The 24,152-nt window shown below is 35.8% G+C and overlaps 2 protein-coding genes across 24 annotated transcripts in view; both read right to left on the minus strand.

Moving 5' to 3' along the window:
- Positions 1 to 1,968, minus strand: part of LOC113298934 — an 11,145-nt gene extending 9,177 nt beyond the window's left edge. For 11 of the 12 annotated variants that reach the window (XM_026547832.1, XM_026547830.1, XM_026547827.1 and 8 more), the window contains exons 1-3: positions 1,561 to 1,968; positions 417 to 496; positions 129 to 302 (exon numbers count right to left, since the gene is read on the minus strand). In XM_026547832.1, the coding sequence (XP_026403617.1) occupies positions 129 to 302; positions 417 to 428 (186 nt within the window). In that variant the 5' untranslated portion in view covers positions 429 to 496; positions 1,561 to 1,968. The remainder of the gene's footprint in view (positions 1 to 128; positions 303 to 416; positions 497 to 1,560) is intronic. The other variant, XM_026547829.1, reaches the window with a different exon arrangement.
- A 724-nt stretch (positions 1,969 to 2,692) lies between these two features.
- LOC113298936 (ankyrin repeat domain-containing protein 2A-like) lies at positions 2,693 to 11,503 on the minus strand. 12 transcript variants are annotated; one of them, XR_003334486.1, is made up of 12 exons: positions 11,264 to 11,503; positions 9,761 to 9,854; positions 8,032 to 9,171; positions 7,872 to 7,943; positions 7,647 to 7,733; positions 5,977 to 7,570; positions 5,646 to 5,829; positions 5,065 to 5,183; positions 4,860 to 4,940; positions 4,570 to 4,746; positions 3,221 to 4,441; positions 2,693 to 3,020 (listed from the first exon to the last, which is right to left on the minus strand). XR_003334486.1 is itself a non-coding variant. In XM_026547836.1 (11 exons), exons 6-11 carry the CDS (start codon positions 6,054 to 6,056, stop codon positions 4,249 to 4,251), a joined length of 837 nt encoding a protein of 278 aa, XP_026403621.1. In that variant the 5' UTR covers positions 6,057 to 7,570; positions 7,647 to 7,733; positions 7,872 to 7,943; positions 8,032 to 9,171; positions 9,761 to 9,854; positions 11,264 to 11,503; the 3' UTR covers positions 3,036 to 4,248. The 12 variants fall into 12 exon arrangements, 2 of the variants coding, with proteins under 2 accessions (XP_026403621.1, XP_026403620.1); XR_003334484.1 differs by having other exon boundaries at positions 5,065 to 5,186; XR_003334485.1 differs by having other exon boundaries at positions 2,694 to 3,020; positions 3,823 to 4,441; positions 5,065 to 5,186.
- Between the last annotated feature and the right edge of the window lie 12,649 nt (positions 11,504 to 24,152).

Raw genomic sequence — 24,152 nt, forward strand, 5'->3', positions numbered from 1 at the left:
GAAAAAAAAAAAAAAAAGACTATTCTGTTAGATTCTTATATAAGTATAATATCCAACTGAGTGTGTTATCGTATACGCTGTGCTTGTAAAATAAAATATCATAACCTGAGAGAGACAGAATAAAATACCATTTGAACGGGCATTGGTGGCAATTGTGGTGAGTTACACATCGAGGGCATGGGCAAAGAACCTGCCATTGGGGGAGGGCGAGACAAATGAGAGTGTGGTAGGAGGGGTAAATGAGATGGTGGTGGCTGCATCTGCGGCATATTTGAGGGTGGGACTTGTAAAGAAGGTCTTTGCTGTTGACACACGAAAAATTAAAGGAAAAAAAAACAACAAAAAAGCTATTATGTTTAGTAGTTTCTTATAAGTATAATATCATACTGATAGTTGTGCTTGTAGGAAAAGCTTACATAATGTTGCATTTTTCTGAGATAGTAGAACCTGTTCTGAAAACGGAACCTATTGTTGAACCTTGATTGTGCTTCTCCCCCTGTGAACCATTACAGCAGAAAATAAGAGATAAGATCCGACACATGAATATCATCTTATGCTTAGTGGGGTAATATCAAAGGCAACAGATAAACTGGGTCCCAAAGTGGGGGGTGAGAACAAGTAACTCTCAAATTACTAATGCAGAGTTGTCTTTTGCAAAAGGAAGGAAAATATGCTATTTATCTATGCGGGATACTCCATTCAAGGAAAATGTGGTATGTCTTTGATATGAGATCATCGCTTCATCTTCACCCACAATACACCTGCTGTTTTCAAGTCCCAATTATATTCATATTGCTGGAATCACAGGATTTTGTTCAACTTACACTATGTAAAACCTTTGAATGAAGCTTGTGTGCCGCCGAGATACTTTTATTTTAGAACATAACTATTAACGGTACAATTGTCCATATATTTGCTACAACACATAATGTAATAAACGTAATAGCCACTTAGAAGTTGATGTTGTAACCTCGTTTCCATGACAACCTAGTCTACTATACGGACAGCTTAAAAAACCCACTCTTTCATCCAAAATTTACCAAAACAAATTCAATACAAAGAATACCAAGCTAAACTATAATGGTCATTCCTTAAGGTGAAGCTGGATTGTTTCACTTCATTGACTTCAAAGACATTATTAGGTATTCTGCTAAAATACAAAAAGAAGGAAGAACTACACTGCCATTACAACTGATCTATATGTTTTAAACATTTTAATCAGAGGAGACAAGCAAAAATAAAAAACTGACACTAGACGTTTGTATTAGGGCTGACAAACTTATTATTCAACAGGGAGAAAAACACCACCAAGAACAGGAGTATATTAAGAAAAGAAAACTAAATCACAATTGAAATGTCAACATTGTTTTCTGTTAGGCATTTCCACAAACAGTTAGAAGTTCTAGGTTGGAACAGATATATTTCCAATATTTTTGTCACACAAAAATAAAAAAAATCCAGAGAACATAAAACCATAGGGTTTTTTTACTTAAACCAAATCATGGGATCGTAATACGATGAGATATAAACCAATCAAATTGATAGGAGTGTTATACTTACAGAGAAAATCTTCTTGTGAGTAGTTAAATGATTCTTCTTCTGGGAAGACCTAATCAAGAAGACCTAAACCCTGGACAACATTAAAATCTCCTGGTTGAAATAATGAGAAAGAGGAGATGATTAATCTGCTAATAATGGTAGTGACAGTAGGGATTTCACGTTTCTTCAGAGTTTAGACCTCCGCCAACCTACAGGATATTGGTAAATCGCGGCCTTTTGTTGCCTTTCCAGGCGATCTCAATTCGATTCTGTGGTAGGCTCAGACGATTTGACCGACGTTAACTACGATAGGTGGGTCCCACAAAGATGTAACCGGAACAAGGAAAACGATATTTGTCGGAGAAATATTGTCGGAGAAATAATGTGGTATCAAATGCAACTCCATGAAATGACAATTAAGCAACCTCAAGAAATTGTGGAACAGTTGTATGCTGAAAGGAATTTCATGGATTTATTTATAAAGGTGGCTATTATTGGGGCGTCACACTCCAATAGAGGGGTTTCATTTGGATTCTTAATGTCTAAAAAAGTGGTTATGGGATATCCTAACACATATATAAAATGTTTAGATTATCCTTTAACTAAGAGTGATTTTACGTCCAGGTTTCTTTTAATTCCAACCGTAGAATTTTATTTGCATGTAATTTTACGTCCAGGTTTGGATTAGTTCCAACCGTAGAAGCTCATTTTACGTCCAGGTTTCTTTTAATTCCAACCGTAGAATCCGATTTTACGTCCAGTTTTCTTTAAGTTCCAACTATAGAAGTGATTTTACGTCCAGGTTTGGAGATTTTACGTCCAGGTTTGGATTAATTCCAACCGTAGAATTTTATTTGCTCGTAGTTTTACGTCCAGGTTTGAATTAGTTCCAAGAAGCTCATTTTACGTCCAGATTCCTTTTAATTCCAACCATAGAATCTGATTTTACATCTAGGTTTGGATTATTTCCAATCGTAGAAGTGATTTTACGTCCAGGTTTGAATTATTTACAACCGTAGAAGTTTATTTTACGATCAGTTTTTCTTCACACAAAAACTTTGTCCTAGAATTCACTATACAACAAAATTCGTTAATTTAATTTTTATCTAATTAAATTAAATTAAAATTAACTAAATAAGGGTTGTTTAGTCATTACAAAATTATTTGAAATAAGAGGTTTTTGATATTACTTATGGATAACCCGTTTTTATCCTATTAGGTGACGCCCCTTTAATGGAATGTGACCCCCGATAATAGCCTTCTTTATAAAAGATGATTAATAAAATGGTTCTTGATGACACAATTATTTCGCCAAGGGTTTCCAGTCCCCATTGAAAATAACAAACTACCAAAATAAATATCCAACTATCTCACAACTACAGCTCGCAAGAAAGAAATTAAGACGGTAGAAGTGTAGATATATCCATTGAAATCCACCCGAAACTGGAATCACCAAAGCTCTTTCTCATCCCGAATTACACCTGAAAATTTATCAACGGGAGTTAAACTCCAAGCAACTTCACTCGGTCGCGGAGTCATGGTAGGCATAAGGAAATAAACATACAATTTGGAACTCCTTGCAAAACTGACTAACTTATTTACGGCTACCAACTCTGTACACTAAAAGCCAATCACTGCAACAATATTTGAGTACTGCCATATGAACAAATAGATCACTTACATGATGTTCTGGAACCCATCCTATACATCACACCAGCAAGCCATACTGCGACAAATATACTATCTGATGTAATGGAACACATCTCATATATGTTATGCCAATATCCTACTGAATTATGTGCAAATAATATGTCATTTAGAAGATGTAAAGGGTCATATCCCAGCACACATATCTAGATGCTGTACATGAACTTATCAGAATACACCATTCCAGCAAGTTAGCATATGATCATACTCTTAATGGGTAACATATCCAACTGCCTCGCATCAGCCCTGTATATGAACGACCATATATAAAAGCAGTAATTATGTTATCTATGTTAACACAACCCTTGGGACAGTATATTTAATTAGCATGTAGGTTCAGAAGTACCAACTACAAGTCAAGAAAATCAAAGCAAGTAATAAATTACTTGTTCTGCGCGCGACTTCTTTTAAAATGCCATCACCACAGTTCACAGTTCTCCAAATATAAAGCCATCAAACATATAATCAATAAAGCAACCTAATACCCAGTATGCAACCTAGCCGATAAAATGAACAATTGTGTAGCTCTAGTATCAAACAAAATACAAATAGTCTCCCTTAAAATAAAGAAGGTACCTCCCGATGTAGCATTCTCAGTCTCATGAGGGTGCAAAGCAAAAAGTTGAACCTGGCCACGAGGCTGCACATTACTGCTTCCAGCCCCAGTGTTTGGTTGCTCATATCTGTCTCCTGCTTGCACCTTCTATTTAGGACATTGCGATGCCTAATGCCCACTTTCACGACAGACACATCAAATCCGATAAAAATAAATTGGTTCTGCTGCAATAGCCTCATTCCATGCTGGTACTACGACCTGGCCAGGAGGATGCACATCACTATTCCCAACCCCAGTGTTTGTCTGCTCACATTTGTCTGCTGCTTGCACCTTCTCTATAGGGCATTGCGATGTCTTATGCCCCCCTCCACAACAGTTATAGCAAAACCGATAGAAATTAATTGGTTCTGCTATAGTAGCCTCATTCCATGCTGGTACTACAACCCTTAGTTAACAACATCCTTGTGCCTGCAGTTCCCCTTGTTCCCAGCGAGGACAATCGAATCACTCTCTTTGGCAGTTTTACTTTTTGCATAATCAGCCGGTGCATTATGTTTACCTGTATCTACAATTTCCCCTGAAAGTCCAAAACCCATTGCCTGCCCCAACTTCCGCAGAACCTCAGGATCATTCAAGTACCTATATACAAGTACAAAATCAGACTTCGTTAAAAACAAGCCAATATAAACAAAACCATGTTATTATCAAGAATGACAAGTTACTACACATCAAAATTTAGCCGAAATCTATGACTTATTAGTTATTACCTCATCATTACTGTTGGACCACCAATCTCGATATCTTCTACAATAGGTTTCAAATATAGATCTTTCTTGACGCAAGACATTAGTTCTTCAAGACCTTCTTCGGAGATAGAGGTAGAAATAGGATCTGCGGAAAAGTCGTGCTGGAGATTACCAATCTCAAGTTCTTCTACAATAGGGCTGTAGCATGAAAAACAGATACGGAAACACAAATCGAAGAATTTAGAGGGATGATTCAAACTTTCACAGAACATTTGGCATAGCAAAAAAGAAAACAAAAAAAAAAAAATTACACGGCCGCAATGTTTCCCGAAGCAACTGGTGTCACACACTCCTCTCTTCCACGACCAGTATAAAGAGCATTATTTGCTCTCCTAGTAAAAGTATCATAAAATTAACCATTTAACTACATATTTTCCATGCGTAGGGGTTTGGATGGAGAGACTATAAGAGCAATAAAATGACACAAAATCAAAGAATCAAACATTATGGACTTACAATTGTGCAGCCAGTGCAGTCCTCCTTTTGTTGAGTTTTTTCCTCTTATTCTTCCGTTGATTCTTTGACATTTTCCTTCCTTCTGTAACCCTTTCTTCGTTCGGCAACCTATCCATTTCCTTCTATTTGACGACAATAAAGGAATTTGCCATTTAGGGATTGCATTAATGATTATAAGCTACATCGTATGCAAAAGAACTATGGTTTTAACGAAAATTTGGCAGAGTTCTTTTGATCGTTCCAGAAACCAAATAGTATTTGGTGAATGTATAGAGACTAAGTTCAAGAAATAAATGAAATCATTTTTGCAAAAATCCTAGTTTTTAATATGCAAACAAATGTGGAAGTACAGAAATTTTGGTTTTGAAAACTAAAAAATTAAAATGTACAATATTCTTAACAACCCTATTCATTCTTCAATTCGTTACAAACTAAGTAAATAACTTTAACATGGTGAAACTAAACAAGAGGCGAGTCGAGCACAAATAAGAGAACAAAATTCAGTGTTGGAAGTTTCTAGATGTTACTGGAATCTGATAAAGATCTTCTTCGGTTGTCTCTAAATCTTACAAGGGGATTACCTCAGTGTCACCAACACCACCAGTCCGGTGAACAATTGATGTGCCCTCTTTGGCAGATCTATCTTCTGCATTATCATATGGTGCACTATATAGTCTATATTCAGTTGGATTGACAACATCTCCTGAAGCTCCAAAGCCCATACCATCCCCCATCTTCTGTAAAACCTTGGGATCATTCAAGAACCTATAGACAAGCAAACTAAACAAATTAAACAAACTAAGTTACAGAAAACCAGTAGATAATGGAAAAACCACGTCATCTACGAGGATCAAAAGCTATTAGTACGGATAAAGTTAAACGCTAAAATGCCGACAAAACGTTGAACTTTACCTCATCACTACAGCTGGACCACCAATCTCATTAGCTTCCCTAATAGCTTTTGGATATTGATCTTCCTTGATGCAAGTCATTCTTTCTTCAAGAATAGAAGATGAAATCTCATGTGAAGAAGGGTAATGCTGGACTTCATCAACCTCAAGTAGTTGCTGTTGCGGTTGTTTCTGCTGCTGTTGCAGTTCCTTGATGCAGTTATTCTTTTCTCAAGAATAGAAGAAGAAATACCATGTGAAGAAGGCTCAGATGGATATCATCAACCTCAAGTAGTTGTGGCGGTTGTTTCTGCTGCTGTGGCAGATTTTTCTGTTTTTGATGTATTTTTTCTCCTCCCTCTCCATCTTGCTGATGCTGGACAGCTCTTTCTATTGCTTTTTTGATTATTTTCTTCCTTCTGTTTTCCTTTTCATGTTTTGATTGGCTCTCTTTTTTCCTTATCCTGCTTTCTCCAATCAAGGTTGCGTCATCATTTACGAACTTCATCCAATGCAAAAGAACTAGGGATTTAACAATTGAAAAACAAAGTAGAATCCCTTCGATCATTCACAAAACCAACACGCAACTACATCATTAATTACGAACTTCATCCAAATGCAAAAGAACTAAAGATTTAAAGATGAAAAACAAAGTAGAGTCCCTTCGACCATTCACAAAATCAACAGCAACTACTAAATATACAGAAGTTAAGTTCAAGAAAGAAAGGAATGAAGAAATGAATATACTTACTCATGAGCACTTCATCTACATCCTTAATGTGTTAGTTTAGTTAATGATATTCATCTTGTTCTTGTTACAGGCTAGCAAAATATAACCATTACAAATTAATAACTTATGTTTATTAATAGGATTGGGATTCAGTTCATTTCATGTGCCATTTCCAATAGTGCCGGCAGTGGGTTCTTATAACTTAAAATGACGGAAATACGACTCAAGATGTTGATGTTTCATAGTGGATAAGAAAACGTAAACATGTCAAGTATTGATTTTCAGTCATCTGGAACTTGTATTTCTTATTCTGCCAGCTCATTCTTCTCCAGTGTGAGATATGGTTTTACGTTTGCCGACTAGATACTTTTCTTCTTTTCAGACACTACTTAATTAGCAGCTGAGATACCACTACGACCCAACATCAGAACTGTACTGCTCGGCATGGTAAACATTAAATATTCCTCGTAATCGTAATTCTTCTGCTTTTGCTCATACGTGGATATGAAGCATTTCGTAAGTTTTATATAGATCATAAGTTGTACAGAGTTATATACAGTTTCAAAGAAAAAAAATGATTGTAAGATATTTACTTCTTCTTTTGAACCACATCCGCTACTACTGCTATCTGTTGTAAACACATTTTTCGATGACTGCACATGTTTACATCTAGAACTAAGATGTGAACTGATCAATATTTTTGTTTAGGTGTACAACTTGAAGTCAAGCGCACTTTAAAGAATACTACGTGTTGCTACTGAAAATGAAGTACTAATAAAGACCTTGCTTTTCCTTAAATCATGTACCTGAACTGAAATAGAAGAGCTCTCCCATCAACAACAAGGCCAGCATCTCCAATTCCATCCACCATCTTACGAGCCGTTACCTATGACCCGAGAATGAGCTTCTAGATATAAAATTAAAAAGTGGATAATAAAGTTAATGGCCACAGAAATAAGTACCATGGAAGGAAAATCAACAAATCCACCGGAAGAGACAGAGTTTGGTTGTTTTATAACGCGGAGACGACAAAACGGTCCCCATGCCTCCTAAAAATAGAAGCAATCCATATTCACAATTGCATGGTTGAGCAAAATTCTTTTCTTTTCCTATCAAGTTTCGGTAGAACAATGAGAAACAAACAAGAGACGAATGACAAGAGAGAGAAAAGTCAGAATTCAAATTACCAGGATCCGATAAAGATCTTCCTCGGTTGTCTTCTCTGGCAAACCCTTCACCACAACTGTCACACATGGAACCTACAAGTGGAAGAAATGGTGATCCCAGTCAACACATATTTCGGCGTAAATATCCAAGATAGTAATATGATAAATCTGTTATGCATACCACTTTAGAATGGTCCTGACATCACGGTTCATTAACTTTCCACCACTACTGTGCTGGCCTACATCATAGCTGTCCTCCAGGTAACTTCGACGGTGGCTGTAACCTTGAGGAGACTTTGATCTCTGACGATCATCATCTCCACGTGAACAAGAATGTCGGCATCTCCTTCGTGGACTTTGATCTCTCTCTCGACTCAAACTCTTTTTGTCACGTTCACGGGAATCACGCCTTTTCCAACTATCATCTCTCTTACCACCTCTGTCATAATCAGATTGATATCTCTCTCGACTCAAACTCTTTTTATCACGTCCACCGGAATCACACCTTTTCCAACTATAATCTCTCTTACCACCTCTGTCATAATCAGATTGATATCTCTCTCGACTCAAACTCTTTTTATCACGTTCACGGGAATCACGCCTTTTCCAACTATCATCTCTCTTACCACCCCTGTCATAATCAGATTGATCTCTCCCTCGACTCAAACTCTTTTTATCACGTTCACGTGAATCACGCCTTTTCCAACTATCATCTCTCTTACCACCTCTGTCATAATCAGGTTGATCTCTCTCTCGACTCAAACTCTTTTTATCACGTTCACGGGAATCACGCCTTTTCCAACTATAATCTCTCTTATCACCTCTGTCATAATCAGCTTGAACTCTCTCTCGACTCAAACATTTTTTATCACGTTCACGGGAATCACGCCTTTTCCAACTATCATCTCTCTTACCACCTCTGTCATAATCAGAATCATCAGGTGGAAAATCAGCACGATTACATCCACTAAGCCTCTCAGGCTCATCATACCCATGGTTGTAGTAGCTGTCAGTGCCGTGATAGCTATCTTGAAACTTATCCACTACTAGAATTATCAATCTCATGATATTTCTTGGCTTCCTGCAATCTGTCCAGTTCATGGAATGAATCACCATAAGGCTTGTCATGTTGTCTCGAGTCTCTTGCTAAAGAAGATTCTTCATCAAACCCTTTCCTCCTTGGTTGAGGCCAAGTGCCAACTGCTGGTGGTGGTGCACTATCCCGCATAAGTGTCTCTAGATAGGAAGCATAACTAGGGGAAGTGGCCTCCCTTGGGAATTCCTCCTCAGTAAACCTTTTACGCTTATATGTACCACCTCCCTGCCAGGTAAAACGGGAAGTAAGAGAAAACAATTAGTTTTAGGTTGTTTGGTACTTTTCGTATAGCGGATGCAGAAACAGATATAGTGATGCCGACTTGAAAGAGAAAAATTCTTCATAACTTGACCACCTATAGTATTGAGTGCTCAATGTCTAAATTCTACCACAAACATTCATCTTCCTCTCAAAAAATAAAATAAAATGATAGATACAGAGGTACCATACAAAACCCACATTTCATACAGTTAGCATTTCTTTATTGTGAGGGGCCGAGTCTGTTTTGGCTCTTAAGATACTTCAAACAGTCAAATAACTGTTCAAATTCTAATCCAACTTATTTCAAGTTTCCAACCAAATAGAGTTGACAAATATACTAATATAGCCCTAACATGTGCGTCTTTTGGTGATCATTAACACCGTAACTCAAAAAACATATAAGTAATGCTAATATATACACTAGCCAAAGGGATGTGCAACACACGAAAAATTGAAACAAAAAAAGAAAAAAACTATCCAGTAGTTTCTGAAAAGTATAATATCATACTGATGGTGTGTTCTTGGATGCATTGTGCTCGTAGAAAAAACTTACATCATGTTGCATTTTCTTGGGATAGTAGGACCTATTCTGATGATGAAACCTGTTGTTGCTCCCGTGCCGACTGTACTTCTCCCCTTGTGAATCACTATAACAGAAAATAATATCATCTTATGCTGAGTGGGGGGAAAATATCGGGGACAATAGATAAACTGGACCAACACAACTGAATAAACTACTGTCAGGAACATTCTAATATCACTTCTTTGTAGGCTAATAACCCGTAACTTTCAAATTGACTAATGTGAAGTTTTGTCTTTTACAAAAGGAGGAAATATATGTTATTCATCCAGGCGGGATATTCCATTCAAGGTTAATGTGGTATAACCCATGTTTTTTTGGTCTCATAGATATTAGTTCATCACTTCATCCACCTGCCATACTAATGTTGTTCTCAAGTGCAAATTATATTCATAACTCTGGAATCCCCGGATTTTGTTCAACCTATAACCATCAGATGGAGCTTGTGTGTCATCGAGAAACTTTTATTCTTGTACATATATTAACTGCAACATAATCTAATAAACATAATAGCCACCAAAAAAGATGATGTGATCTTGTTTTCATGAGAACGTAGCCACTCACAAGGAGAGAAACTATGTTATTCATCCACGCGGGATACTCCATTCAGAGGCAATGTGGTATACCCCATGTCTTTTGGTATCATAGATTTTATACCATCACTTCATCTTCATCCACAATAAAACTGTTTTCTCAGTCCCAGCTATATTCATAATGCTGGAATCATAGGATTATGTTCAACCTACACATAAGTATTACCGGTACAACTGTACACATATTTAATAACAACATAATCAAATAAATAATTGTTGTAATCTTGTTTGCATGAGCACCCAGTCTCCTACAATCGCAGCTTAAAACCCACAATCTCATCCAATTTACCAAACCAAACCCAATTTGAGAAAACAAAATCAATGCGAAACATATAAAGCTAAACAACAATGGCCATTCCTTATGGTGAAGCTGGATTGTTTCATGAATCAATTTAGGCTTTCACTTCAATGATACCAATAGGCAAAAGGTATTTTTCCTACAGTTCATACTTTTAATAGCCATTGTATCGACTTTGCTACAAAACAAATAAAAAGGAAGAACTATGCTGCCACTGAACAATTCAATCAATGGAGACAAACAAAAATCAAAATTTGACACTACACACTTGTCTTGGGCCTTTCAGCAAGCTTATCCTTCTACAGAAGAAAAAAAAAAGATAAAAAAAAATGACACCAAGAAATCAAAACATGAGTATTTTAAGAAAGGAAAACTAAGTCACAATCGAAATGTCAGACATTGTTTTCTCTTAGGCATTTCCACAAACAGTTGAAATTCTAGGTTTAAATAGATACATTTCCAATTTCAACACACAAAAATGAAACCAAAGGGGTTTGTTACTTCAAACAAATGATGGTATCTTAATACTAGTATGGACTATGGAGTTAGATGAGATTTAATCAATTACATAAATAGTATACTTACGGAGATAATCTTCTTTACGAGGTTAACGATTCTTCTTTTGGGTAAACCTAATCAACTTTATGAGAATACCTAAACCCTGGACAACTAAAATCTTCTCGTTGAGGATGATGAAAAAGAAGGAGATGATAACCAAGCTGATATTGAGCTGGTAGACTAGTAGTAGCAGTAGGATTTCACGTTTCCCTTTTTTTTTACATTGCTGTTGATGCTTCTCAGTGAAAAACGCGGCCTTTTGTTGCCTTTTTGAGGGCGGGCGCAGTGCAGTCAGTTCCGGGTCTTTGGATGTGTAGTCCAGTTCTAGACCGATTTTGTACGCACTTACAGCATCTCCAACGGAGGGTAGAATTATCTATTTTTAGTGGCACATACGATTTGAGACCCCTGTTTGATATGGGAAAATATGTTTGGTCCTTTTTTAGGTGAGCCCGTGTATGTTTGGTCTTTTGATCAAATATCTTTACTGTTTGGTTCATAATTATGTAAAAATATAAAATAGACAAAAGTACCCTTCCGTGTTAATTTTTACTTACTTTTTGTAGCAGTTCATTCCGGAAATGAAGTCCATATAAAAACCTATACACACCAGACTTCATTCCAGAAATGAAGTCCATATAAAAACCTATACAAACCAGACTTCATTCCAAAAATGAAGTTCATATAAAAACCTATACAAACCAGACTTCATTTCTGGAATGAAGTCCGTATAAAAACCTATACAAACCAGACTTCATTTCTGGAATGAAGTCCATATAAAAACCTATACAAACCAGACTTCATTCCAAAAATGAAGTCCATATAAAAACCTATACAAACCGGACTTCATTCCAGAAATGAAGTCCATATAAAAACCTATACAAACCAGACTTCATTTCTGGAATGAAGTCCATATAAAAACTTATACAAACCAGACTTCATCCCAGAATTGAAATCCATATAAAAACCTAAGAAAAACAGACTTCATTCCGAGAAATGAAGTCCATATAAAAACCTAAGAAAAACACTTCATTCCAGAAATGAAGTCCATATAAAAACCTAAAAAAACAGACTTCATTCCAGAAATAAAGTCCATATAAAAACCTATACAAACCAGACTTCATTCCAGAAATGAAGTCCATATAAAAACCTATACAAACCAGAATTCATTTCTGGAATGAAGTCATTCTAGGAATGAACTTCATCGTCTTCATCATCTTTGTCTTCTTCAACGACATCAGCAGAACATCATCGTCTTCAACAAAGCAGCATCAACATCGTCTTCATCATATTTAACAACAGCAGCAAACAACAGATGCGCAAAAAGAAACGCAAAACTTCATCGTCTTCATCATCTTGATAGACTTCAACATCATCAACAGCAACATCAACACCAGCAGAGAAGAAAAAACCCTAAAAACTTTTTCGTTCGTCATCTTCTTCGTCGTCTTTATCATATTCATCGTTTTTCAATCTTCTTCTTCAACAACAACAATCACCATCTTCAAGAGCAGCAGATCTCGAGAAGTTTTTATCATCTTTCTCGTCTTCAAACAGTAACCGATCAAATCTACACATCAAAATTCATCATCTGCAAACAAAAACACCAGCAAAAAGAAAAAAAGAAAACAAAAATGGAGAGAAAAAGAAAACTAGATCTGAAATTGAGAGGAGAGAGAATGTGAATATGAAAATAAGATATTTTGTTATTGATTTTTGTATATATGTGGTCCCCTAGGACCAATCAATTATTTTCTAGGACCAAACAATAATATAAGGATATTTCTGTCACTAAAGGATAACATTTACATCATCCATGACATCACCCTAGGACCAAACTATAATTTATATTACCAAATAGGATCAAACAGATAATTGACTGGGTCAATTGGACTAGACTCTCTCTAGTATATTATTTCTAGTACCTAATGGTATTTCCTACTTGGCATAAATTCATCTCCAATAATAGGGTCCTAAAAATTAGGATGGACCAATTACTAAATATGAAGGTGTTCAAGAAAGTGTTATCTGCACCTCCGGTTGCACCTCCATGTCATATTTTTAACTAATTTTCTTTTGATTCCAAGGGTTAAAAGTCTCATTGTTGGAGATGGGTTTTTAGATATGAGGTCCTATATTTACTCCATGTGTAGACCCCATAAATAAAAGGACTAAATAAAAAATACACATAGGATTTTGTACACTTTCTCTTGGAGATGCTCTTAGTGTGCACGCGACATTTCAATTCCAATCCTCCTTAATTTAGTTTTGTGAGCGGAGGGTTGAGATACTTGTAATCGCAGGTGTCGAGGTAGTACAGTGATAAAGTTGTTTGGGTGATGATACGAGTAATCTGAGATCGGAACTCACCCGTATCACATGAGGATAAATAAAAAAAAAGTTCGGGATTAGAAAAAGATTTGAGATTCTTAAAGCTCGCTGAAATCTAGGTGGGGATTAAAAAAAGAGTTGGAGATTAAAATAAAATGCTGAGATTTTTAGTACACATGTTCAAGGTTTTTAAATCGTAAATCGAATCGTGAATCATTTTTGAAAATTCAAAAATCCAATCGTATATTAAATCGTGAATAGTAGATTCATGGTTGACTATTAAATCGTAAATGTATGCCTATAAATATTATTGAACCATAGAAAATATTCTTAAGGTTTGATTTAATTATTATTATTCTAGAATACAAAACAAAGCTTGGCTAAGTTAGGCTAGATAAAGAGCGGCCGAGATTTATTTAGGAGGGATATATCTACGGTCGTGGTTTTTTCAACTAACCATTATAAATATTCTATTAATTAGTGTCATATTAATTGCTCATGATGAATGATTAATTAATTTTTCATGATAAATGTTCATTTAATGAATCTAATAAATACATATTTACTAATAAATAAGTTTATTAAAAACTATATATATATATTGATAGGTAAAGAATTTGGTGTTGGCGAGTTTCGAACTCAGGTAACTGGTATCATCACGCAATGACTTTACCACTGTACTACAGTGATCCCGGTTAAATTTTATATTAATAATTTTTAATGGTGGTAGTGAAAGAAGCAGTGGGTTGTGGAAACAGTGGCGGGTATTTGTGAGTGGTGGAGGTGGTAACATTACTGGTGGTGAAAAAATAGTGGGCGTGGATGATTTTTGCATACAGTGGTGGATGTTAGTGAATAGTAGTGGATAATAATAGTTTTGTGTCTTTACAAAATGGGCAACATTCTATTTTGATAGATGTAGTTGGTTGTTTTTAGCACAACTGGTAAGGACAAAACACAAATATTTTGAGGAGGATACTAAATCATATAATGCAATATGATCATGACCGTTGGATCACCCAAATGGGATCCCGGCTATTTATAGTACCGGAATAAATCACGGTTTTTAGTATTAAAATAATTACATTTCCAGAATACTAAACAAAGTTTGGACAAGTTAGGCTAGATAAAGAACGGTCAAATTTATACTAGCAGAACATAAATCTACCGCTATAAATGATCACGTTTAATTAAAATTTAATAATAAATGTTTAATTGATATTTCATAATAAATGTTTCTTTAATTAATCAAATGAATATATTTTTGTTGATACATAATAAATTTGTTTGATATTAACCATATCAGTAAGCATGCATTAATGGTGGTTGTGATGGTGGGCAGTGGTGGGGATAATGGTGGTGGGTATAGGTGAGACTGGTGGAGTGGTGGCGATAATGTGGTGGTGGAAGAAGTAGTGGTAGTAGGGTGAGAAAAGGGGTCTTAAAATAGGTAAATTAAGCACTAATGGTGGTTGTGATGGTGGTGGATCGGCGATGGGGATAATGGTGGTGGATATTGGTGAGACTGGTGGAGTGGTGATGATAATGTGCTTGTGGAAGAAGTAGTGATAGTAGGGTGAGAAAAGGTATCCTAAGATAGGTAAATTATTTAGTCACCCTTGGTTAATTTTTCTTTGTTTTGTTTTAATTTGATTTTAGTTTTCAAATTACTTTTTTTATTTATTTTTAAAATTAAAACAATTTTTAAAGGCCAGATTTTTCCAAAAAAGAAGATGTTGTGATTTTAAGATTTACCGGATAGGGGGCAGGAAGAAAAATAAAACCTATAAAAAATTGACCAAACACAAGGCTACACGCGAATTAATTGTAATCGGTTCAGTTTATCACATCTCTCTTTATTCCCCTTTTTTCTCATGGTTTATGTTTCTGTCATTATTTATCCCCTACTTCATGGGATTATGCAAGGCTACGCGTGAATTAATTGTAATCGATTCAGTTTCTCACATCTCTCTTTATTCCCCTTTTTAGTAATGATTTCTGTTTTTGTCATTTCTCCCCAACTTCGTGTAATTATGCATGCTTGAGAAATAGTTCATGATAATAGGTAAAGAGACAAGAAAAGAAATGGATCAAGAATTAAATATTATCATAAATTTTAGGAAAATGAATAAACACAAATCTATGTAAATTGAGAACCCAACAATTTATATCAAAGAGAAAAATTAAATTCTAATGCTAACAGATTTTGCAAGATTAATCTAATTGATTTTAAAGTAATTTTAGGTGTTTTTAGTTTACAAAGTTTGGTGAATGGCCTGTGATGATATTTTTTTGAAGTAGTGAACGAAGTAATGTTCTACTGCCCATAGGATTTGCTCTAATGATTAACTATGTTTGTCCCAAAGGGTTGTATGACTTACATACACAATATTAAAAGATTCGAGGATAAGGACATGTTTATTAATTAACTAGACGTGGATCGATGGTTCGATTCTTCTCATACAATTACGACATGTATGAATCGATGGATACATTTGAAACACATATCCATGCTCGTGCCGTTACGGAACGGGTTGAGACCTAGTATAAATATAAACTATATTGAGTTTTAACACCAATAACATTCCCAGTTTTGGTCTTTGGTTCTTATATATACTAATAAAGTTCATTAAACATCAAAAAAACCAACGTGGAACAGTGGTTAGATACCACTCGTATTAGCAGGAGGTCGTGGGTTCGAAACTCAGGCTAAGTCAGATTCGGTTATAAAAGTCATATCTGATTTCCAACGATTTTAAATCCGGTTCTTAAATTTAGGATCCAGAACAAAATCCGATAAAACTTATGGATACCCATCGGTTTGGGGTACCCGTCGAGTATTGAAAAAGTATTAAAAAAAAATTAAACACTTGATATTTTCTTGAAAATATTTGGCTCTAGCACTTACTAATTCAAGCATAATTCATTTTTGCAATTAAGTTTATTGTGATTAAATTTATTTGTGAGTGTATCTCACTGTGAATTACAGTTAAGATTTCCAACCAATACTTACATCCACCCTCACTTGAGAGTTTAAAGTTGATCTCTTGACGTATGAAAGTTTTGGATACCTTTGCGGTTCATGGGTCTTTCTCTTCGCGATATATTTGCTATTGGAGTGGTCATTTTTATTTAGGTTTTGATTATCTTGTATTTCGGTGTTTTTGATAATCTTGTAAGCAATCATGTAATCACTATTTTGGTTCGAATGAATTGAAATGTGAAACCTAAAAAAACAAGGTATTATTCAATTACAATAACAAGATACATGTAGTATTTTATATTTTGAATTAAAAAAATATCATATGAATCACATATGTTTTATATTTTTAAACAAATAAAAGTATAACATAAAACACATATGAGAAACATAATTTTTTTTAAGACTTATATCGTGCGAGACTAAGATGTAACATATATTACCATACTAGATGATTATTGTTTTTTTTTTTTTTGGTATTCCTGTTATTTATTTTGTTGTTGTTCTATTTTTTTTTTGGTATTCTTGTTATTTATCATTAGTAACACGAAAAATACTAGTAGTATTACCAAAATAAAAGTTCCATGGTAGAGAAGTCGATGGTACTTGACTCGTCGCTTCCTGGATCATTTCACACCTATCATAAGAGAGATCCTGAGACATCTAGGAACAAAGGATATAAAAGTTCTTCCACCTCAAACCCTAATTTCGAACAGGTTGAGAATACTCGTGATCCCCGAGAGCTACAAAGATATAAACAGTCTGGTAGGCGTAGAGCCTGTCAAACTGGCCGCCAAATGGCGCGATCAGTCACAGTTTTAGCCCTAATTCAATTTTCACGAATTTCGACCTTGATTAGGTTTTGTACCCACCAACCACAAGATTGATTAACTCCTAACTTGGCTAGACCTAGTATCGACCAATAGGAATTGAGATATCGTGCTTGCACCAATTTTAGGGCAAGATAATCAAATTTTGTGAGTTGACACAAAATTAGGTCAAATAAACGAATTTTGTGTAGTAAATTAATTAAATTTTGTGCATTAACATAAAATCGCTAATTTTGTTATTCTTGCAAGTAGCATGGTAGCTACCTGGTCCTGCTGGCACAACTGTGATCCTCTTGATCAGGTATAACTTAATCAGACACTTCACTAAATCCATCTTACTCAGCTGAAAATGAACATGGATGTCAGGTCAGTGCTAATAGTTTGGCTGAGGAACATAATATTAAATAAATATTCGTTAGGCTCTACACTAGTGAACAATTCATCTAGGAGCTTGAGTTTTAACGTGGTAAAATTATAGAACACCTAAGAGTATTGCAACATGCAATAATATTATTCTGATAATTTTACATATATGCAGGTACTAAGTTGTACAATTAATACGATTGTATATGTATACAATATATTTTATGAATTCAGCCGGGCGAAGCTCATAAATATAGTTATACACATATGGGAAGAGATGCATATGCACTCATCAATTTTTGATATATTCTTTAAATTCTTTACGAAATGTAGACATATCAAGGTCTACTACTCCTGATGATGGGTCAGGTAGACAGACTTTGAAAAGACGAGGGTATCCAAATATACCTCAATCTAAAACTTTTCCACCTATAAGTCCTTTCTCCGAAAGTGATTGTCTATGAAATGAGTCGAGAAAATACAACTAAGCGGTTCACACTTCGTGTGATCGTCTATGGATACAAGATCGAGACAATACGACAACAAGATAATTTGTGTGATTGACTATGGATACAAAATCGAGACAATACAACAACGAAGTATGTTTACTTGATAATAGGTTCGGACTTAACCAAACACAATAGGATTGCTATCAAGTAAATAGGAATTAACGTTTGTGTATTTTACTTCTAATTACAATAAAAATAATTATAATTGCGGAAATAAAAAAATAAAAGACACGTCAAGATTTTGTTAACGAGGAAACCGCAAATGCAGAAAAAACCCGGGACCTTGTCCAAAATTGAATACTCTCAGGATTAAGCCGCTATACAAAATCTAAACCAACTTCGTATAGTTGAGAATAGTTCACCTAGTTCCGTCTGTATCCATGTGCCTCCAACTTGCAATAAGTCACGCACTTGGAACAATTCCTTTGGTTTGTATTCCAAACAGTAAAGGAACAATAAATCTGTTTGGTAACAACTCTTTTAAAACAAGTGATATGAGTTTGACAAAAGGCTCTTCCATTTATCCCAATAAACTCCTTTGTCAGGTTCTTAGATCTATCCAATAACAACTACCAAAGTAATTGTCAAGACTTTGCAATAAATACTTCGAATCACAAAGAAATGTATTGATGTCGATCTACTCAACCAATCAATCAAGATTATCACAAAGATTAACCGATTATAGTTGGATCCCCCAGCCTATCAAGTTTTGTGCACACCAAAGATTATGAACCCAAATCAGAAATCTTCTTCGTCTTCAAATCTTCTTAGATCTTCAATAAACACCTGCACACAATCAACTTGAATCTCTTGTGATCAATCACACAAAGAACGGAGTCTGTTAACAATGGATTATCACAAGATGTCTTTAGATCTACAAACAGTCTAAAGATCCCCGTCGAAACTTCGATCTAGTTTGAGTGAATCTTATATCAGAAGAGAAGATTCTCAAGCATAAACAAACTAGGTGCAATCAAAGTTCAACAACCGTTAGTCAATCAAATCAATCGAAAACTAATAATAAACTACAGTTATCTAGTTTCCCACTAACGGTACTCGTAGAGCTTCCCAACCCCAAGGAAGTCTTTAAAAAACGAGCGGTCGTAAGAAATTTCGCCTAATTAGGGTACTTTCCTCTCCGAATAGACGGCTCCACCAGTAACAACACAACTAGGTAGTTTTGCAAGCTCTGAGGATTAGTTTGCTCGAAATGCAAACTTCAATATTTATAGACGAAGGAAGTTTGGACACCAAGGAATTTCCAAAACCGAATATTCTCAAAGATATGCAATAAGGGAAAAAACGGTTTTCATAATTCATGGAAATGCTCTGTCCAAATATTCACCGAAATCTCAGTAGAAAATCTCCAACTAGTAAATGCACATTACTAATTTTTATTTTCTAAAGATATGCATTTTAATTGCTGGAAATTAAAAGCATATAACACTAAAAACCTTAATTAAAAGATTCTCAATTTATTTCGATCCGTAATTCTCCTTTAGCTATTAAGGAATATCTTTGAACAATAAAAGGTAAGAATTACTGCACGTGTTCAAAATATGTCGACATCTTTAATTTGTAAATCCTTTTTCATATTTACAATCTTGGAACCGATTTGCCACACTTCCAAACAGGTTTAGAATTGGTTCATCTGACTTCCAAGAACTATGTGATTGATTATCCTATCAAATCACAAATCATGGGTTTCACGGTTCTACCAAAACAAGCTTCGGTTCTACCTCCATGTGGGTACTAGAATTAGTCACGCTAGTTACCAAAACTTGGTTGACTGTATACTAGGATAGGTTCCCACATATATATGGTATCTAACTTGTATTTGGTGCACATGTTCATAGGATCGGTTCCCCAATAACTAAAAGCTTGTTGCACCTCTTACAAGGATCGATTAACCTTTTGTGATCGGTTGCACCTCTTACTAGGATCGGTTCCCCAATGTCTAGAGTTGGTCATACCAATTACAGTAAATCGATCATACCATCTCAGGTGATTACTTAAGATCGGTTTCACTAATAAAAGTCATACCAATTGCAAAAGTCAGGCCTTGTGAATAGTTTTACCAGGACACATAAACAAGTTATGAGCGGTTATACTAAACACACATATTGGTAATTCAAAGATTTGCAATGAATAACAATACCAATAAACCTAGCGATTTCCCTTTCGATTCACAAAACAAGTTCATGAATTTACTTCCTTTAAACGGATGTAAAACATTGTTTCTTAGGACGAAATCTTCACCCATACCCATACATAATCAAAATAGCATTCATACGATTATGTCGATGTCTTACATACGAAGTTCAAAAGATAGACGTTATACTTCGTATTGTAATTCCTTAATATTATGTCTAACTAGAGTATAATCATTCACAGCTTCGCATTTATGGTTTCAATATGCACAATTTGAAAGATACATTATGAATGAAACAATTCAAGTCAAATATTACTAACCTCAAGTGGAAGGATGATGTCGTCGTTGTAGCTCTTTACTTCTTCACATTCTTCAAGTCTTCATGTAATACTTGTAAGTCTCATATCCTAGTAACTTTCTAGCTAACCTATACGAAGTCGACTCTAGTAAATAATCAAGCGACTCTTTAAATGAGTTTTGATTCACTAAAATATGAAAACCAAACAACACTTGGTGGGTTCAACCGAGCTATGCTCTAACAGACTTTTACAGTTTTCGCCCTAAGTTAAAAACCACCATTAACAACTACGTTTTTTAAAATTTGTCTAAGACCCTCAAAACCAAGAATGAGATTCTCCCATTCAGGACATAAATTCATAGGGTCTTGACGTGCTATGAATTTGATAGAAAAAGCATGACAATCTCCATGTTTTATACAGAAGCGTACTATCGAATAAGGGATATAACTGGATGAATTCGACCAAGTAGGTTGACTGGCATCAAGAATACAAATGTGTGGTGCACTAGATGGGTCGAATATCCATCGACAACATAGGAAAGACATTCAAAATCATTAGCAAAGTCAGAATTACCTTTTGGACCAACCAACGTTTTTAACATGTCCCGCCGTGAATTTGAGTATTCATCCAAGATAAAATCAAGATATTATCAACAATTACTATGATGTGTCCCGCCGTGAATTTATAACTATTTGGAAATGTGATCTCCGAATATGTTTACCATTTACCTTAATTTTAGCATTCACTTCAGATTCTAGTAGATATGCACAGGAATTTGGAACTTGTCCAATAGGAGGATTAAAATCTGGAATCATCTTGGACTATATCGATTTGGAGTTATGTGGTTACTAGTTTTTCGGTAACTTATGTAACGACATCAGTTCAGTGGATCAGATATTAAGTTTGCAACTTGTCCAATAGAAGGATTAAAATCTGGAATCATCTTGGACTATATCGATTTTAACATGTCCCACCGTGAAAACAAAGGTATGTCTGTAATACAAAGGCGAGTAAGTAGATTAGCTAGATAAAGAGATATCTCTGTTGAAAAAATAGCTCAGTAAAATATACACCATAGTGTAAGTAAATAATAGTAAGTGCAACTAAGTTAATAAATCACACAAGAGATTACATGGTTCGGTTAATTCTAACCTACGTACGTCCATGATAGGTGTCTAAAACACCTTAATATTTATCTATTATTTACGCTTTCTTTGCTAAGTTTTCTTGTAAATTATGTATCTTATGTTTGTTTTTGAGTGTTTAGGTATTTTGGAGTCATTTGGAACAAAAGAAGAAGAAACAACGCAAAAGTCTCATCTCATGTGCAACTGCTATTGGAGGCGGATTATTCTCATTATTTGCTTTTATTTCTTCATCTCTGTCTGAAAAGTATGTCGGCTTTAGTGATGCAAATTTTCTGTCTGAAAAGCACTACAACTTTAGTGATGAAGAGACATTGAAGAGAATAAGTGAATCTGAAAAATAAGAGACGACTGTTGTTGGTGGAAGATTTCAAAGAAGGAGAAAGCGTTGGTTCGTGTGGAAGCACGATTGGGAGCTCGGCGATTAGGGGACAACCTGCTGAGGCGTGTTTATTGGCTGTCACTGTTGGTGGCTTGAATCTGACTGCTGGGTGCCAAAATTCTGGGGTTCTTAGAGCTGGGGTGGTTAAATGCAGTTTCAATTCCTACAGAAGACCTAAATTACACAGAAAAATCATTTTTCTCATCATTGGCTCTTCTTTCTTTCACACTACCTGAAATCAAGAGAAAGGCTATGGCGGTTGTTGTCTGCTGTAGAGAAATCGAGAGAAGAAGATGTGGGATTCAAGAACTGAATAGCTCATGGAGATAATGTCTGCAGCCAAGATTGTAAGTTAAGGGGGTTTCTGAGATTTTGAAATCAAAGCAGATGAGAAGAAAAATGGGATCTCAGCTACTGTTTCTGATTTGGGATGAATTTGAAGAGTGGGTTTTGGTTGAAACAGCTGTTGGTGCTGCTGTTATAAGAGACCGGAGAGAAACGAGATCGAGAAGATGATGCTGCTGGTGAAGATTTACGGAGGAATTCAGTTGCAGATGGGGATTTGTGTTGCGTTAACAAGATTGATAGAGATGCAGAAGTTGGAGATTAAAGAGGAATTCAAGCTGATGAAGAACCAGAAGAGATGGGTTATGGATGAATTGAAGATTTGGCTTCTGAAATTAAAGTTAGGGTTTCCTTGAACTGAGATTTGAATGGGTTTGGAGAAGATGAATCTGATATGGGTGTACAGTGATGGCAGAGATGATTGAGGTTAGGTGGTGCTGTCTACTGTGACAGATGGTTAGAACTGGCATGGTGGATCTGTGAGAAATGGAATTTGGGGTTGTTGAGTCTGTTGTTGCTGATGATTTCAGGCAAGAGTTGAAGTGCAGGTCTTAATTGCAGATGGGTTTGATTTTGAGCTCGAATCTGGTTTTTGTGGTGGTTCAAATGCAGAGAAGAGGGTGTTGAGAATGGTTGTTGTTTAGATGAATGCCTAGGCAGTGGTGATGCTAAGGACAAGTTTGAGCTCAAGGTGGAGTTGAGGCTCAATTGCAGTTGAGCAGATACAACCAAGTAGGGCAGTGAAACTGAAATGATGCAGGTTTATGGAGCACTGTCAGGGGAAGAAGCTACAGAGTATAGATGGGTCCAGTTGAGCTAATTTCCAGCTGAAATTACAAGCAAATATGAGCTGAAGCTGCAGTGATATTGGAATTCATGATGATGCAGAATTGAAGCTGAGTCTGGCTGTGATTGTATGCCTCAGATGAATGTTTAGGAGCTGAAACTGTGCAGTTTGAACTGTGGAGTTGGTGGTGAAGTTCAGAAGTTGAAGGCTATTGCAGTTGCAGGATGAGATGCTAAGTTAGTGGTGTATGCAATGCAGGTGATGGCAGTGAATGTGTGGATGGTTATGAAGCACAGATGGAAATGGTGTTGCAATGTTGGTAGTGGTGAGCTGAAACAAAGTTTAAGATGTATGCTAGGAGTTACAGGGAGTATGATGTTGTTGCAGTCAGATTTGGGTTGTTTAAAGCAGGAGGTAATGAAGTTGTAAGGAACTGAAGGTTCAGGTGGTCCTTGACTGAGTTGCGAAGAATGGCGTGAAGCTGCTAAGAAGGGTGTAAGGATGAACTGCAGGAACTGAATTTGGAGGCACAGCTGATGGAGATTGCAAGAGAAGCTACAGTGGAGAGTTATTGCACCGCAGAACTGCAAGATGGCGCAACAGTGGTCACCTGAGATGTTTCCGGTGGACTTTCTCGGCCAACTTCCGGCATCTCAACCAGTTTTCCGGCGACTACTTTTTGGCAAGGTTTTTATTGGGCTATTTTCTACATGAATCATATGGGCTGGTGGATATATTGGAGTTGGACTTTTGAGGATATGACCTAGTTTTGGAGACAAGAAGAGCTATTTAA

This window comes from Papaver somniferum, chromosome 7 (genome assembly GCF_003573695.1).
Source record: "Papaver somniferum cultivar HN1 chromosome 7, ASM357369v1, whole genome shotgun sequence".
In the NCBI taxonomy this organism is placed as follows: Eukaryota; Viridiplantae; Streptophyta; class Magnoliopsida; order Ranunculales; family Papaveraceae; genus Papaver; species Papaver somniferum.

Bases quoted from the DNA above. Each gene is read 5' to 3' on its own strand.
- LOC113298936 (XM_026547835.1), bottom strand. From the start codon at position 8,978: ATGACAAGCCTTATGGTGATTCATTCCATGAACTGGACAGATTGCAGG.